Source organism: Cheilinus undulatus, linkage group 5 (assembly GCF_018320785.1).
Source record: "Cheilinus undulatus linkage group 5, ASM1832078v1, whole genome shotgun sequence".
Taxonomy (NCBI): Eukaryota; Metazoa; Chordata; class Actinopteri; order Labriformes; family Labridae; genus Cheilinus; species Cheilinus undulatus.
In genome coordinates, this window is record NC_054869.1 from 29,783,209 (window position 1) to 29,798,827 (window position 15,619).

Genomic DNA, 15,619 nt, shown 5'->3' on the forward strand with positions numbered 1-15,619 from the left:
TTTGTTTCCTGGCATTATTCTGCTGTTCATGTTGAAAAAATTAAAGAATGGATGAAAGGAAAAACTGCACCATCATGGCTCCAAAATCAAACCAAACTATAAAATAAAATTAATAGTGTCTTAGTACTGTATGATTACTCTTCTTACATTCATCATGTAAACCTCTACACATCCTCAGAGCACAGTCACAGACATCACTGTAGAAAATTAATTAAATTCATATTGTAGTTTCTCTTAAAGTGACTGAATTGGTTCAGTAACCAAATCAGTGTTTATACCTTCCAGTTTATGACTTAAGTGTATATGTAAAATATACATCCTATGTTTGATTATCTTAAACACAAAAATATAACTTCCTAAAAATAAAACAAAGGATTTCATAATTTATTTAAAAAATACTAACATCATGATTAATTTCCTTACAAAATCTCCAGGTTGAGGTTTTTCATTCTACATTTTTAAGCTGGTGATCATCATCACAGTTTATTTTTTGTTTTAGGCACAAAAAGTTCACCGCTGTCAGCTCTTCTCCTCTTCATCGAGGATGTCAGTGCATTCACTGTCCAAGTGCATGGAGTTCATCTGTTCCTCAAAGTTCAGGAACTTGTGGTTGTAGTCTTTCTCCAACATTTTCTTCCAAATTTTGACTAAAGGAGAAACACAAAAACATCATAAGCAGCATGGATTTAAGGGCTAAATTCATGAACTTCAAGCTAAAACTGGGATTTAACTTGACAAACTAAATATAATAGAGATCAGGTATGGGAAATCATGAACATAACTCACTGTATTCTGGTTCTTCTAGCTGTGTGGGTTCAGCACTGGGCACAGCCTCTGTCAGACTGCTGACCTCCAGCTCTTCCTTCGTGTTGGCTGTCTGCTCCTCTTCCGCCTGCTCTGACTGCTCCAAGCTCGACACCATCACCTCATATGCTTGTCTGGCCTCAGAGGACAGCTCGATCATCTTATGGTAGAAGTCCTGCAGGTTAAGAGAATTAAAAAAAGGAACACAAATTAAATGCTGATTTTAGTAACATAAATGCTTATTTCATGAGTAATACTAAATGTCAGCTGAATATCAACCCAACCTGTGCACCATCATAGTTGAAGATACCCACAAGGCTCACGGGCACTGCTTTGTTAACACAATGACCCAAAGCTTTCCTGGAGAGAGCGAACACAAACGGCACCCCCTGTTCACGACAAGTGTCAATGATTGTGTACAGAGCCTCATCCAGGCCTCCTGCAAAAAGACACATTTTCTATTAATTAAAGTATCAGTATTTGTTTTCCAGCTCACATCCATACCTTTCCATTGAACCTACATTTATATTAGTACATTTTATTTATTTATTTAAATGTATTTTACCAGGAAAACCTCATCGATATTAAAAATCTCATTTCCTAGAGAAATGAAACATGTGAAACAAAAGGTTGCAAATAAACAGCTGTGGTAATATGATTTGTACATTAGGATGAATAATTCTATTCCTTTTTCACTTTGAAAAAATATAAGTCTGCCACAATGTTTGTATTTTATATTTCAGTACTTGTGTCCTTCATTTAAGATTGTAAAGTAAAACAGATATGAAACTACAATTGATGGTTGCTTTTTTTGGAGAAACCAAAGTTGGACCAAAGAGTTCTTTCATTTTGTCAATCTGCATAATGAACCATCAAACTGCTGTTTTGTCAGACTGGCAGGAAAGCAAAAAAGAAAATGCTCTACACACGTATAAAGAAAAGCTCTCAGAGGCACAGGGGGGCTACCTTTTGACTGGATGCGCTCACAGTTGGGTGAGATGATGACACATTTGACCTTTCTGAGTTTGAGGTGCTTCAGGACCTCCCTTAGCCCCATCACAATGCGTCTCTTCATGCGGGCCTTCATTGGGTCCTTCTGGTACAGGCGGTCTTGGAAACGGACCAGCTCTTTCAGCAGATCTGTCACACACTTGTCCACATCTTTACTCAGCATCTGGCTGCAATAACTGACATGTGCAACAAAATACAACTAACATTAGCATAGAGTAAAAAACTATTTAGGATGAACTGTTTCTTTATTTCTCAACCAAGAACAAAAGACACCAACCCAGCAAACAACAATTTGTGATACCATTGAAACAACAGTTTTCCATCTTACTCTCTGAACTTTCTGCTGTGGATTTTTGGTCGATTGGCTGGGAGAGTCACAGGTAAAGTGGTTTGCTGCTCTGCAGTGTCTTCCTTTTGTTCTTCTTTGTCGAGCTCTTGCCCATCCTCTTTGTCCAGATGGTCAGAGCCATTTAACTCTGACTTATCCTCGTCAGGCTCCTCTGTAGGACTTCCAACTTCACCTGAGATTTAGGACCACCATAAACACACCAACGTTGGGTATAAAAAAGAGACAGGACCTGATTTATTCTATTATTTTAAGATCTCGCTCTTACCTGTGGCACTGGTGTCACACTGGTCTTCTGCGGGTTTGTCTGCTATGAACTCATTTTCAGGCAGCAGGCCCATCTCCTCCAGCAAACGCCTTTGTTTCCTCTCCTCCCTTTCTTTCAGAATGATCTAAGGAACAGGCAGAAATGAACTGAGAAGGCTGTAAAGACTAAACACACTCCCTAATAAATGGAGTACATTTTTATTCATCTCATAGCAAAAGAATAGACATACCTTCTTGAGAGGAGTGGGTTTCTTGGCTTTAGGCACTTCTCTCTGCTTTCCTTTCTTCACTAAGGGGCTGGTGGAGTCCAGAGGGTTGTGTGCAATTTTATCTTGCTGCCATGGTGCTTTCTTCTGGACTGGTGGCTGCTTCTGGACTACGGGAAGTCCTCCACCAACTGGTAAGACATTTACACGAGATTTACACTGGGCTGGGCTTTAAATTAAAGAACAACAAGTTTAAGTATTGAATTATTCTATTGAAAAAAAAAAAGAGAAATAAGGAAGCTACAGTTGAAAGTCCACAATGCTAATAATAATATACTCCACCTGAAAGAATGACTGGCTTGGCATCCTGCTTGGCTTTCTGAGACTGTTGCTTCTTTTCCAGGACAGACAACATGTTTCCAATGTCGAGCTGAACAGGAACTTTGCTCTTCTTTCCAGATACCTTTTCAGCTTTCTAAAAACATTCAAGAACAATGGAAAAAAATAAGTTAAACCTCTTGTTCACAGTGACATCTGTTCAAATTAGGACAAATACTAAATCATGCTGTGCCTTTTTAGTTGTCTCTGTAGGTGCAGATTTTGTTGCAGGTGATTTTCCCTTAATTTGTTCAGCAGACTGATGAACATCTTTTTGGTTTTCCTAAAAAGTAAATTACAAGCATTTTTCATACAACAAATATAACATTAAAATGCTCCCCCTATGTAATAGTTTTGCATTTCTGTAATGATGGACCATATTCTTTTTGTAGAGTAAAAATGAACTATATTAACCTCATTGCATAGTTTTGCTGCATAGCTGCTTGTAACCAATCTGGTAGTCCCAGTAAAAGCAACATTCAAGTCTGGAAACTCCTCTTCATCCTGGCAAGACGAGAGACCAACAGATATCCTTTTAATTAAGAGATTTTACTTTTCAAAAATGCTCACATGTGGCTTCTGCAGTTGGAATAAGTTAAACTTATGATGCAGGTTTTACTGACCTCAAATTTTGGGGGCTCCTGATACACTGCTGTCACTTCTGATTCAGCTTCTGCGTTTTCACCAGCACCTTTAGCTTTTTTCTTCTTTTTCTTTCGTTTTTTCTTCCCTGAGGCTTCATCTTCTGGCTCCACAGCAGATTCCTCCATCTGACAAGGAACAAACAAACAAAAAAAACAAAACAAAACAGGGCAGACAGAAATGGTGCAGCAGAGGAGAACACAGGTTACTTACCAAAGAAACAGATACAAAGCTGCAACACATTTAAAATACCAATAATTGTTTATCATTTTTTGTTCTGAGATATTTTTTAGATAGAAAACCTTGTTGGCCAAGACAACTGTCTTGATCACTGTGGAGATTCTGTACAAAGTGAGGCAAGTTATCAGTACAGATTGACTTGATACAGCAAATAAATACAATTTGGTTGCTAAAAATGGAAAAAGTGCCTCACTTCCCTGTTAAGTTCAACTTTAATAAAGCTTTTTAAAATTGTGGTTTTAATCAAACAGTTGTTGTTCTGTTGTGCTGACAGAATCAAATTTACATAAAGACCCAAAAACTCTGAGTACCTCACATTACTGTAGTTTGGCACCTTGTATTTTTTTACTGTTACACCAGTCTCACTTCAAGTTTCCTGATGCATATCTCCTCCAAACCAGCTATCACATAAAAACAGGCAGCAGGCTCAAAATTATTCAAGACATCTAGAAAGAGTTTTTGTTACCTTTTAAACCCTTTTGTTTTTTAAGCATTCCAGAATTTTCAGGAGCTGAGGCTTCTCTTTGGAAAGTTAGCTTCTTCATTAAAATCTAAAACAAAAGACACCATCTCACCTGCATGCTGTTGCTGCTGGTTGTTTTTTCTTTAGGGACAGGTTTCTTTGGAGGTTGAGAGGCGACGTTGGCCCAGGATGTCACCACTGGCTGATCTGTTAATGTAAATAAAAACAAATAACACTGATGATCTATATACATAACGAGTTATTATGCTACAGTTAATTCAAACCTACCCAACAATGTAGCGGCAGAATCTGGCTGAACATTCTTAGCAATTTCTTGGCAATCAGACTGTGTAGGGGACTCTGTCTTTCCAGCCTGTTCAGAAGAAAATTGCAGAACCAGCTTACAACAATAAACAAATCTTGTTCAATAAACTCTCTCAAATAATACATTAAATTCTATTAGTATCACTTATCTCATTTTTTTTTTTTTTACCGTTACCTTGTCTTACAGCAGGGAACATACTGTGTTCATCTCTTCAATATCACAACTGAAATTTTGGCAAACTCACCTTCCAGGAAGAGGCAGATCTTTGAGAAATAGGACCCCAGCACCCACTCTGAAAATGAGCAGGGTCTGCTTTACTTGGCATGACACCAGCTAACTCTGGGAAATCAGTCATCTTCACCTCAAAGGGAATCGAGGGTGACTGAGATGGTATCGACTTCTCTCCAGAGTTCGAGTCAGATCTGGCACCTCTAACATCTATTGACCAATCACAAGCAGGGAAAGAGGTGTATGCAGGCACTTAATGCGATAAAAAGTGGTCATCAAAACAAAAAATATATGGTAATATGTGATTTCTACCTTTTCTATGAGCATTGCGTTGGTTCTTGCCCATTCCTTTGCTCTGAGATGGAGTATAATTGTTGGTTTTTGAAGTCTGTAATGGTGGGTAAAAAGGGATTACATTATAATCATGAATATTTTTTGTTTCATATGTAAAAATTTACTCAAAAAGAAAAAAACCTTTGCTTGGGGGTTCCGTACAGTCCTTTCTCTCTGCAGAAAATCATCGCTGTTCTCTCTAACACGACGGCTGCTGCTGTAGCCATGAACCCTTGACACATCTCCTCCTCTTCCTGCAGGCATTCCATTTGTTTTTGATGGACTCTGCTTAAAGCTCACATCTGACTGGTTCCTACAGAAAGTCCAGAGATTAAAATAATAAAACTAATTAAATAAACAAATGAATATAACAAGTCTGAAAGGGTGTGTCAGGGGTGAAAGCATTTCTGTGTTCTGAGAATAATTTAAACACGCAGTATTTGATCTTTGCTGCAAATTGCTAAATTATAATTATAAATACACCACATGTGCAGGGTTTCTTTTTATTACCAGACACTTAAACAATAGAAACTTATCTCCACACATGCTTTTCTTATTGCAGCATGATTCATGTCATTCTGGTGAAAGAAAGAACCTTCGGAACCTGAACCTATCATCCAATAAATTGTTAGGGGTATATATTTAACATCTACTATTGATGCTACAATATAATCAACTCATTGTCTTTTGGTGTCATTTGGAGTAGCACTACATCCACTTTAGAGCTATGGAAGTACTGCAGTTGTTTTTATGATTTATTTTAATTAGGACGTTACTAACATCGTGCTTCTTCTCCTCTTACTCTAGTGGGCCTTCTTTCTTTGCACATGGCCCTTAAATGACCTTACATGGGCGTAAAAGGATGTTTCTCTATGCTAATTAGAAGAAACATGCATATGCATCTATCTTAGGAGCCGCTGACATTCATCAACTTCAGAACACAGGTGCCAACTATTAAGCAGCGTAAGAATGTGTCATGAATCCCACACAGGCTTCTCTTCAAATTGTAGAACAATCTCAAGAAGGTATTGGTAAATGAGGCCATGTGTCCCCATGCGTGATACCCTCATAGTATGAAATATATAAAAGAACATAAACCTAGTAAATGATCCTTTAAGAGGTTTATGTTCTTAGGAATGTTGCTACTTTGGTCAAATGTTCACTGTTTGCTGGGCTGACATGTTGAAATGACCAAACTCGGCATACAGATGTTGCCCATCTTGAAAACCTATAACCTCAAACTTGCAACCAACTTGATTTGCTTTACTAACTTTAGTCTTTACAACAACAAAAATACTTTTATAATGTATACCTCATTTGAAATATTCATTCCAGTTTTATATTTTTTCAATGAAGCTAGTTTGTTTACAATTTCAGACAGCCAATACAGTGCTTTGGGGTTTAAGTCAATACCATTTGAAAAAGCATACAATGTCCAACGCATTATATGTTAGGTAAATAAAATCCCCAGACCAGTGATACTCAAACTTGACTTACTCAGGGGCCAAATGGAAAGAGCCACAATAAGCCCTTTGTCACACCTCATCTCCTTCTGTAGCTTTGTTTGGTGTGTTTGTGCATTTGCAATATTGATCCATAGTTCATTAAAGGCATTCAAAACAGTAAAATTAGCATTTTTCTGACATTTTTTAATCAGTAGCTGATTAGAACATCAGGTGATCCATGTGTCACAAAAGAGAGTGGCTCTAGAGCCAGGTAAAGTACTACTGCACTAGACGTTTGGTCAGCCTTTAGTGAAAAAGGGACCTTGGGAACCCTGAACTATTTCTCCCCAGTCATTAAGTAAAGTAAAATTCTACTTAAATTTCTGATTATTTTCTTACCCTCTCAAACTGTGATCAGACACATAAGGATCTGGTAAAACCAGATGTGTTGATGAGGTTGTGTGCGGCTCAACAGGCTCCCTCCTCTGTCTCCTCTGGTGTTTTTGGTCAGCAGATGACAGTTTGCTCTCCTGAGAAAAGTAAAGATGGTCTCTCAACAACACTCTGCTGAAAACGACCTTTGACAATCACACTGTTGGCTGCAGTTCAAGTAAGCTATGCAATGCCAGAGTTACTTCACTAATGTCTGTAGGACATGCCTGTGTAGGATTACTGTACAAAATGCGTTCATCAGCAGTCAAAATGTAACGTAACAATCCACACAGAACAACTCAGTTGTTAGCTCAAAGTAACGTGTGATAAATTACCCATTATACCGTACAATTCTTGAAGTATTCCGTCAAAACTTCAGACATAACCCCATACCTTCAGCTTTTGTATTGTCAAAGGTCTTAGCCACTCGTTTGCATAAGTCTAAGTTAGATGAAAGTTAGCTTGCGCTCAACTACGAGCACCAACGTATGTTAGCATTCCTAGTTAGCTCACCGGCTAAAGGCAACCGTTACGTTAGTATTAGTTTATTACCTTGTCCATTTCCAGGTTTTTCCTATATGCCGTCACGTCTCCGCATTTTCAACTGGTCTTACGAGTGTTGTCAAAGTCCCTGGTACAACGACGTTACATTTATTAGCAGCAATAACGCGTTGGCTAACAAGGCTAAGCAACCTGTTTGATAGCATAGCAGCTAGATAGCAACGTGAATTGCTGATACTCGCTGTGAGCCAGAAGAAGTGCTGACAGCGACACCTTCTAGCTCACAGCGGAACAACACGCCACAACCAAGTTAACGTTACATTTATGCTTTCATAACATCCGTCTCGCAGTCACCACTTATATGGCCAAATATAAAGGTATAACAAGCAAAATATATCACAGTATAATGAAAAGTAACCTTATACACGTTTTTACCCTTTCTTGTTTGAATTATTCATGAACAAACATGTTTATGTTGTAGAGCTTTGAGATTTCGTTTTTTGTTAATGTGGACTGTTTTTCCCAATGTGCTCTCATACGACATAATAAAATCTAAACAAGTGAATTATGTGATTGGGTTATGCTGATCATAATAATTTATTTCCAGAGAAAGGTGTTTGATTCAGTCTATACTTTATTTTTTATAAATCACAAAATATAACAGTAACATCCTGCAATTGATATAAAATAAAGGGCTTCTTTAAAAGAAAAAAAAAAAAACAGAAACTCTGGGTGATAGATAAAATACATTATAAAAAGATAGCAATGTTTGATAAATCTTCTCGTTATTTGCAACCAAAATCAAGCCAACCTGTGCAATTCACAATATGCATCACATTACATTCAAAGGCATCATGTTTACTCTTTGTTTAGTAATATTGCTCTATATGGCACAATGTGCTTTCATTATTTTGTTCCATGTGTTGATACATGGCTGAAACAGCACAACAGTCTAAACCTCAATAATTATTTTTTGCATGTGTCAAAGTTCTAATTCAGTGCTTTTCCCCCAACAGATGTAAACATCATAACACAATAAAACTATCAAACACTAAATTGACTCTTGGTATCCCTCACTCCTCCTTTAGCCTTCCAGCTGTTTTAAGGAGAAGTAGAGGGATGATAAAGGAGGCTGATGTGAGGAGAAAACATGTCTGAGCTCCAGCAATCCAGTACACTATGAAGAAAACATCAGAAACGTATTGTTTTACTTAGTAAATTATGCTTGTCATTAAAAACTGGGTTTCAGCCAATACTTCCTTTTGTGTATCTTACCTGAGGATGACATCACTGGTCCAAGTGCTCTGGCCAGAGCTCCCAAACTACGTAGGATCCCCATTACTGTGCCCTTCTGACTGGCAGAGCCTTGTGGAGTATGCACAAGGATAATTAGCAACAGTGTCCCCATAAACTTAATTCCAAAACAGTTTGTAAGCTTTCACAAAAAAACAAAAAACAAAAACAAACACAAAAAACAACAAAAAAACAAACAAACAAACAAACAAAAAAAATACAAAAAAAGAATTATAAAGCAGCTCACCATGGTCAGACACAAGAGTGGACAGGCATGGAACTACTATTGCAGCTGCTGTAAAAACATGTAAACACAAAAAAAGGCAATACATTCAAAATAGATTTTGAAAAAATAAAGCCATTATACAAATAAATATTTTCCATTTAATTTTCATACAAAGCATATTAATACTACCAGGATGATGGCATTGTGTTTATGTAAGGAAGTGATTTAACCTTTTTTTTTTGTCATTTTGGCATGCACATACACAACATGTAACCTTCTCAGAAGACTGATAATTTTTCTGCTTTTTGAAAAGTGATCTCTAGTTTTGTCCATAATATTTAGGGGAGCTTCACCAGATCCAAACTGAAAAATATTGAGAGTTGTGTTTAATATAATTTCACTCAAACTTGCAATATCAGGATATATGAATAAAATGCTCAATAACATGGAGAACGAGAATCATAAAAAATTGGTACACCCTGTTCAAGGCCTCTCTTTTACCTGTCAGTGCTTAATTTTCCTCTCGTTGGATAGAGAAAGAGGTGCAGATTATTAAAAAAAATATCAAAATTACATAGAATGAGATAAAATTAAATTATATATATATATATATATATACACATTTAAATAATCAGAGTGATAGTTTTAATATTCCCCGTTAAAAGTGTTTAAGATGTACAAAATTTCTTACAATTTAGAACTCTGGCCTTCTATCTTCCTCATTTCCTGGTTTGACTCTGTTGTGCTTACATGTATTAAATCACTATTTATGCATACCTGCACATATATTTTGCAAAATCCCGAAAACAGTGAAGGTTTTTACTAGTTTTTAAATTACATTAGGTGTTGAATCAGCTCACCAAATGAGTATAATGCTAAGCCAACATAGAGCATCGCCATGCTCCATGAGAGTCCGATGAGAATAAATGCAGGGATTAATGTTATGATTGCCTAAAACATAGAAACACAGACATCAGAGAGGACAACCAAACACTGTTGAATCATGTCTTTGAAGCAACATATTGTACTAACTATTGGAAATAATCGGTAACCATACCATACGAACGGCCTTGATATGGTGCCCAGGTTTGATTCTTCGCGCATAACCCCCCTGAATTAAAGCCATGATGACACCAATGAAGAAGAACATCTTTCCCTGTTGCATACTAGTAAAAGAAGAAATTCACTGTTGAAATGATATTGCTGTTCTTCAGGTGCGTTCACTTTGCCTTATTTTGCAGACGGCTCTATCTCCAAGTCACACCTTGTAAACTGGAAACGTTGATGAGTCAGAAAACTCAGAGTGAACTCCAGACCAGAGAACAGGAAGAGGTAGCAGAAATAAATCAGGCCCAGCACTTGTAGCTTCTGCATTCCTGTAAAGACATTTTCATCTGCTATCAGTGTACAAAGTTCAATTACTCCTTTTAAATAGGTCAAATGGGTGTAATTACCTGCCAGGAATCTTTGTTAATGTACGCTACTCACTTGCTTTGGAAGGCGGATCTTTTGTTCTTGTAACAGCTGAGAAATGGAAGAGGGACAATGGGCTCAGAAGGTCCCTGGAGTCCCCAGACCCTGAGGATGAAGCCTAAGGTAAAATAAGATTTTAAAAAGTGATCAGTTTGAATAGTATGACCCAGACAGAAAAATTAAAACAAATTTGGTGACGATACTAAAATAGTTTAGTAAGGAGTTGAATGATAATGTATATAATATTTTGGTGTTGTATAGGGCTGTGTAACATTTTAAACAAATCCCATTCCCAGCATCCTTAAAGAAATAATGGAGTGCTTCATTTAATACCCATGAGGCAAAACAGAGGCCATTAAGTGTATAAAAAGCAATCAAAACATCCCCTATTCCCATTCCCATTGCCTTTAACACTGCATGGCAGCCCCTGCGTCCAAATAGACTTGAAGCACTTAATAGCGCTTACTAATGTTTCTTCCAGTCTAGATCTTTGCTTGTGTTGAACTTTGTCTCAGATGTACGTTGTTTTGGACAAAAGCGTCTGATAAATGACATTTTAACATTTTATTCCAAATTATGTTTACACAAAGTGTCAGTGAGGAGTTTTTAGTAGGTTATGAAACAAAAACATATGACTTATAATGTAATGAGACCATCAGCATGAGTGTCAGCTACTGACAGTAGCCCCAAATTAACACCAGAGATGTGCAGTTGAATATTAATCTTATCATTTAAATTGTGTAAAGAAAGTGAATAAGACCAAATCCTTGAATGTTCAACTATTCCTTGAGGCCATGTATGGATAGCTGCTGGAAATTTTACCTTTACTTTGACTCTGCAAGAAAGAATATGTTTTGGAAGATTGAACTGCAGAGAAACTTATGACTAGTAGTGTAATTTTTTTTTTTTTACATATCTAACCTTGACTTTATTTGTGAGTGTCTCTGGTAGCATGAGCCAAATGAAGAGCAGATCAGCAGCACTGAAGGCCAAGGCGAGCAGTGCTGGAGTCTGGTAGAATATACCTCCTGTTGTTTTTGAGCTAATGGCAAAGTAGGCGCCCATCAGAGGTCCCACTGTGAAGCCCACAGAGAAGGCAATGCCGATCATAGCCTGGAGAGTAAAGAAATGGTGGATTCTTTGTACATTTCAGTCACTTGAAATGTGAGGGTCAACACACTCATAGAAGATAACAATGAATTTCACATTGACCTGAAGAAATATCTAAAAGGAGGAAGACAAGGTAAACTAGCAAAGCATTTTTAAACATATAATCCTACACAGAAACATACAATGAAATGCAGCCAATACATTTTCTGCATACCATTCCTCGGTTTCGGGCTTTTGGGCAAGGCAAGTCGGCCACAATGGCAGTGCAGAGACTGACGTTTCCTTTACAAATGCCCCCAATTACTCGAAACAAAAGGAACATCTTGAAGCTCTGGGAAACTGCCCAGATAGCGTAGGAGGACATCAGCCCTAGCTGGAAAAAGGCACCAATTAAACTCTGATCAAAAAGTGCTGATTGAAAGCCTGGCATGGTTATTTGTAAGTGGTTAATGAACTGTACAAAAGGAATGATAACATGTTTAACCAGGAAAAATATGACCATTTTACAATTTTCCTTAAAATGGGGCTACCAATGACAAACAATAAAGATGCAAAAAAGTAGTGCACAAGTGACACTTTACTCACTGTGGTGAGGATGAGCAGTGGTCTTCTGCCATAGCGGTCTGACAGAGCCCCTGTTATGGGTGAGAAGAGGAACTGCAGTAGGGAAAACAGCGATCCAATCAGACCTGAAAGACAAAGAATGAAAACAGCTCCTTTGTAAACTAATCATACTACACTGATCAAGTAAAGCTTTTCAGTAGCCATCAATCCACTTTACCTCCAAACAGGACTGTGTTGTATTTCTTTTCCATAGGAATCCCCACAGCCTCCCTGAACCAGTCCACAACACCCTGCAAGGACTCATACACAACATCCTGTGACAAAGAAAAACACACAAAATGCTTCACATGAGGACAGCTAGAGTGAAGAAGAGGTAATCTAAGCATGAGTCAGCAATAATAGTCACACACACACACACACACACACACACACAGTCTTATCACTCATGAATTCTCCACATGGAACACAGTCTTCACACAAAGCCCCCTTTGTTTGACAGGGCATCAGAATTATTCAGCACGTCCCATTCATAATCCATTTTTACAAAAAGCTGTCTACTGTCAAAATAATAAACAATGGCTCCACTTTTGACATGTTAGTTTCACTGTTATTAAACAGAGACAGTTACATTTCTGAAACCAACGCTGTCCAACCAAGTCAACTTAATTGAAAATGATGAAATTATTGTTATGAGTAATATTTACTTATTTATTTTATGGGCAAAAGAATTTCTGCCTTTGGTTTAACTGGTTAATCTTAACTCACTTCCATCTGACATAGCTTGTTTCCCCATAATAACCACTTAACTTCAGTTGTTTTTGGTTGTGAGAAATAACAAGTTAGCATGGGAAGACCAACTTTATAATTTTGAGTTAAACACAAAAACAAGCAGCGATCTTGAGAAAACAACCAAAAATTACTTGTTATTGCACTAAAACAGTGAAATGAATGTATGCATGTGCTGTCTGTCTATTTAGGGTTTCTGTTGTCTCTTGCGTGGCACACTTTGTAATTTGTTTGAGAAATTCATGACACCAAAAAATAAAAGAAAATTCCTGCAAACTGTTTAGCTTGAAAGAAAATATGTTTTTGGAGCAATTGGGTATAGGACCCTCCTTGGGAAAACAGCGTTTTTTTTGCCTGTCTTATGAAACAGAAACATTTTTTCAATTTAAAAATTCCCAACAGGAAAGGATTTTTCCCTCTATGTCTAAATGTGCTCTAAATACAAGTATCGTTAAGGTGTTATTTACACCTAAAAACAACACTTACCCCCGTTTGTGCATAATGGTCTAAAATTGAAGGCAGGAGTGGAAGGATCACAGTGAATCCCAGCAGGTCCAGCAGCAGGAGGATAAACACAATTTTGATGACCTTTGACGAAGAGGAGCCGTCATCCTCAGCAGATTTGTTTACAGCTGACATTCCTTCAACTGAATACGGTGCCTCTTCTGTTCTTGCTTGTATGAAAAAGGCACGGTGAGGGTTAGAAGTGGAGCATTTGAACCTGAATTTAAAAATTAGAGGACACTGCAGATAAACTTGACCTAGAAGAAACTCTAAGGAAAACACTGCATCTAATACAAATAATTCTTGTCCTTGAAAGTCTTTCATGTGATATTTGGAAAAAAAAATAGACGATTTAAGGACAATTTAATGCTGATCTTAGTTTCAGCTATAGTACCTTCTAAGCTGGCTGTGCATGGGAAGAAACTTTAAGAACTTTAAGCTCAGAAATTCATGGCCTGTCAGGATCTACTATTCTAATACAGTCTGTCAGTCCTCCTTATTCATTTTCAATAGGCTTCAATAGGATGTTGCAATATTTCTTAAACTTGAAATGTGTGAAAATACCAGTTTATTAATTGTTTTTTTAAATCTGCTTGTGTTGGACAAAAAAAAAATCCACATTCAAACTGTCATAGGACTTTTTTTCAGGATTCTCACAGAGGAAGTCAATTTTTCCATTTTCAATATTTCTAATATTATTCCATACCAGTCTTCTAATTTCAGAGGGTAACAACTAGCTTCAGCCACTTTCTTGTATACATTTTTTAAAACTCCTGCTAAAAGACTCTGCACCAGTTCTGACTCACTCCTTTTTCAGACACATAATGAAGCCTAAGTAAATACCCTCAAAGTCTAGGAGCATTTGGGTTTTAAATACCCTAATTAATGCTTTATATACCAACAAATACCTAGTTTTAAACAGTCCCAGAATACATGGAAATGATTGACCAACTGTTGAGCCCCATTGTGTTCAACACTTCCTTGTTACTATGCCTTGGTGATGTCTTAAAGTTCCCTCAAATTTCACTGAAAGACTGGTTCTGTCTTAACACACTGTTTAAGGTACGTAAATTAATCGTGCATGATATGAATCTGGATTATCATTACCTATAGATTAATGGATTGCAACCTTTATGTTATGATGGCCAGCTGTGCACTAAGTAAATTATGCTCTGTTTTAAGTGACAAGAACCACATTTTTCCTATACATGTAAGTGTATGAGAGTGATTCAAAAATACAGGGATCCGTGAGAAAGAGTAAACAGTCAGTAAATTTGTGATCTAAGCTTGGGTGGGTAAATCTTGTAGCACAAACACTAGCAGAGGGAATTTTCCTAAGGCTCAGCTAAATGTAACTAATTTCTACATTTGGCAACCCATATTAAAATTGTGGTTGTGAGCATCAACCACAAACCAAATAAAAGCAAAGTTTTAAACAAGCACAGCATTTATGTACTACTGCTAACATACAGAGATCAGAAGAGAATAAAAGAGTGCAAGAACATGCAAACATGTTTTCACGCTCTGAAACTGTTTATCTTACACAACAACACCCATTTCTCAAATTTATTTTGGCGTAGTATAGTACCGATGAAGACTGTTCTCAATTCATCAGCATCACCTCTACTCTGACAGTAACTCCTGTACTTCAACAGACATAAATAATGCCCCAACTCCTACTCCAGCGCTATATTCGTACATTTCTAAATCAAAACGTCAGATCACGGCGCTTACTTACCCGACTCGAACACTTCAACCTTCTCATAGCATCAGCCCATTTTATTTAGTCCACACCAGGAAGCGGTGTCCTCTTACATTTGGATGACAACAGTGTGTCGTAAGCAACGCCAACAGACGAATGTGCTGCTTTCGGGTGATTCTGGTAAGCTCGTATTTCCGCGTTCCACGCGCTTGCGACATTTCTTAGCTGAGGTGAACATCTTCCCTCCGGCCGCTAATGTACCATAATGATAGATTTTCCTACGCAGAAAAATATAGTTTTAAGTTATCAAAGATGTCTCTACCCCCTGTTAACCAGCACC

At 37.4% G+C, this 15,619-nt stretch overlaps 2 protein-coding genes across 4 annotated transcripts; both read right to left on the reverse strand.

Annotated features, from left to right (window-relative positions):
* Window positions 1-363: 363 nt before the first annotated feature.
* On the reverse strand, window positions 364-7,893 carry LOC121509726 (selenocysteine insertion sequence-binding protein 2-like). Of its 2 annotated transcripts, none has more exons than XM_041787357.1 (18): window positions 7,673-7,893; window positions 7,088-7,218; window positions 5,385-5,556; window positions 5,223-5,298; window positions 4,927-5,120; window positions 4,646-4,730; window positions 4,470-4,564; window positions 3,636-3,782; window positions 3,427-3,516; window positions 3,206-3,295; window positions 2,977-3,109; window positions 2,659-2,825; window positions 2,430-2,553; window positions 2,144-2,336; window positions 1,771-1,991; window positions 1,119-1,243; window positions 787-979; window positions 364-647 (listed from the first exon to the last, which is right to left on the reverse strand). In XM_041787357.1, the coding sequence occupies exons 1-18, from the start codon at window positions 7,679-7,681 to the stop codon at window positions 520-522; spliced, it is 2,373 nt and encodes a 790-aa protein (XP_041643291.1). In that variant the 5' UTR covers window positions 7,682-7,893; the 3' UTR covers window positions 364-519. The 2 variants fall into 2 exon arrangements, with proteins under 2 accessions (XP_041643291.1, XP_041643290.1); XM_041787356.1 differs by having other exon boundaries at window positions 1,089-1,243; window positions 7,673-7,892.
* Window positions 7,894-8,221: 328 nt separating this feature from the next.
* mfsd10 (major facilitator superfamily domain containing 10) lies at window positions 8,222-15,386 on the reverse strand. Of its 2 annotated transcripts, none has more exons than XM_041786600.1 (13): window positions 15,316-15,386; window positions 13,560-13,747; window positions 12,505-12,601; window positions 12,309-12,412; window positions 11,938-12,096; window positions 11,535-11,726; window positions 10,629-10,731; window positions 10,405-10,516; window positions 10,198-10,306; window positions 10,001-10,091; window positions 9,162-9,209; window positions 8,897-8,986; window positions 8,222-8,798 (listed from the first exon to the last, which is right to left on the reverse strand). In XM_041786600.1, exons 2-13 carry the CDS (start codon window positions 13,710-13,712, stop codon window positions 8,695-8,697), a joined length of 1,362 nt encoding a protein of 453 aa, XP_041642534.1. In that variant the 5' UTR covers window positions 13,713-13,747; window positions 15,316-15,386; the 3' UTR covers window positions 8,222-8,694. The 2 variants fall into 2 exon arrangements, with proteins under 2 accessions (XP_041642534.1, XP_041642532.1); XM_041786598.1 differs by having other exon boundaries at window positions 13,560-13,794; window positions 15,316-15,385.
* Between the last annotated feature and the right edge of the window lie 233 nt (window positions 15,387-15,619).

What these genes read in the sequence shown, in the direction of transcription:
- LOC121509726 (XM_041787356.1), bottom strand. An exon ending in TACGGAACCCCCAAGCAAAG is followed by an intron (nt 5,299 to 5,384) that starts GTTTTTTTCTTT and finishes CCACCATTACAG; the next exon opens with ACTTCAAAAACCAACAATTA. An exon ending in CAAGCCAGTCATTCTTTCAG is followed by an intron (nt 2,826 to 2,976) that starts GTGGAGTATATT and finishes ATGTCTTACCAG; the next exon opens with TTGGTGGAGGACTTCCCGTA.
- mfsd10 (XM_041786600.1), bottom strand. Translation starts at nt 13,712, where the DNA reads ATGTCAGCTGTAAACAAATCTGCTGAGGATGACGGCTCCTCTTCGTCA. An exon ending in CACTGCTCATCCTCACCACA is followed by an intron (nt 12,097 to 12,308) that starts GTGAGTAAAGTG and finishes GCCTTTTTCCAG; the next exon opens with CTAGGGCTGATGTCCTCCTA. An exon ending in AAGCCCGAAACCGAGGAATG is followed by an intron (nt 11,727 to 11,937) that starts GTATGCAGAAAA and finishes TTTACTCTCCAG; the next exon opens with GCTATGATCGGCATTGCCTT.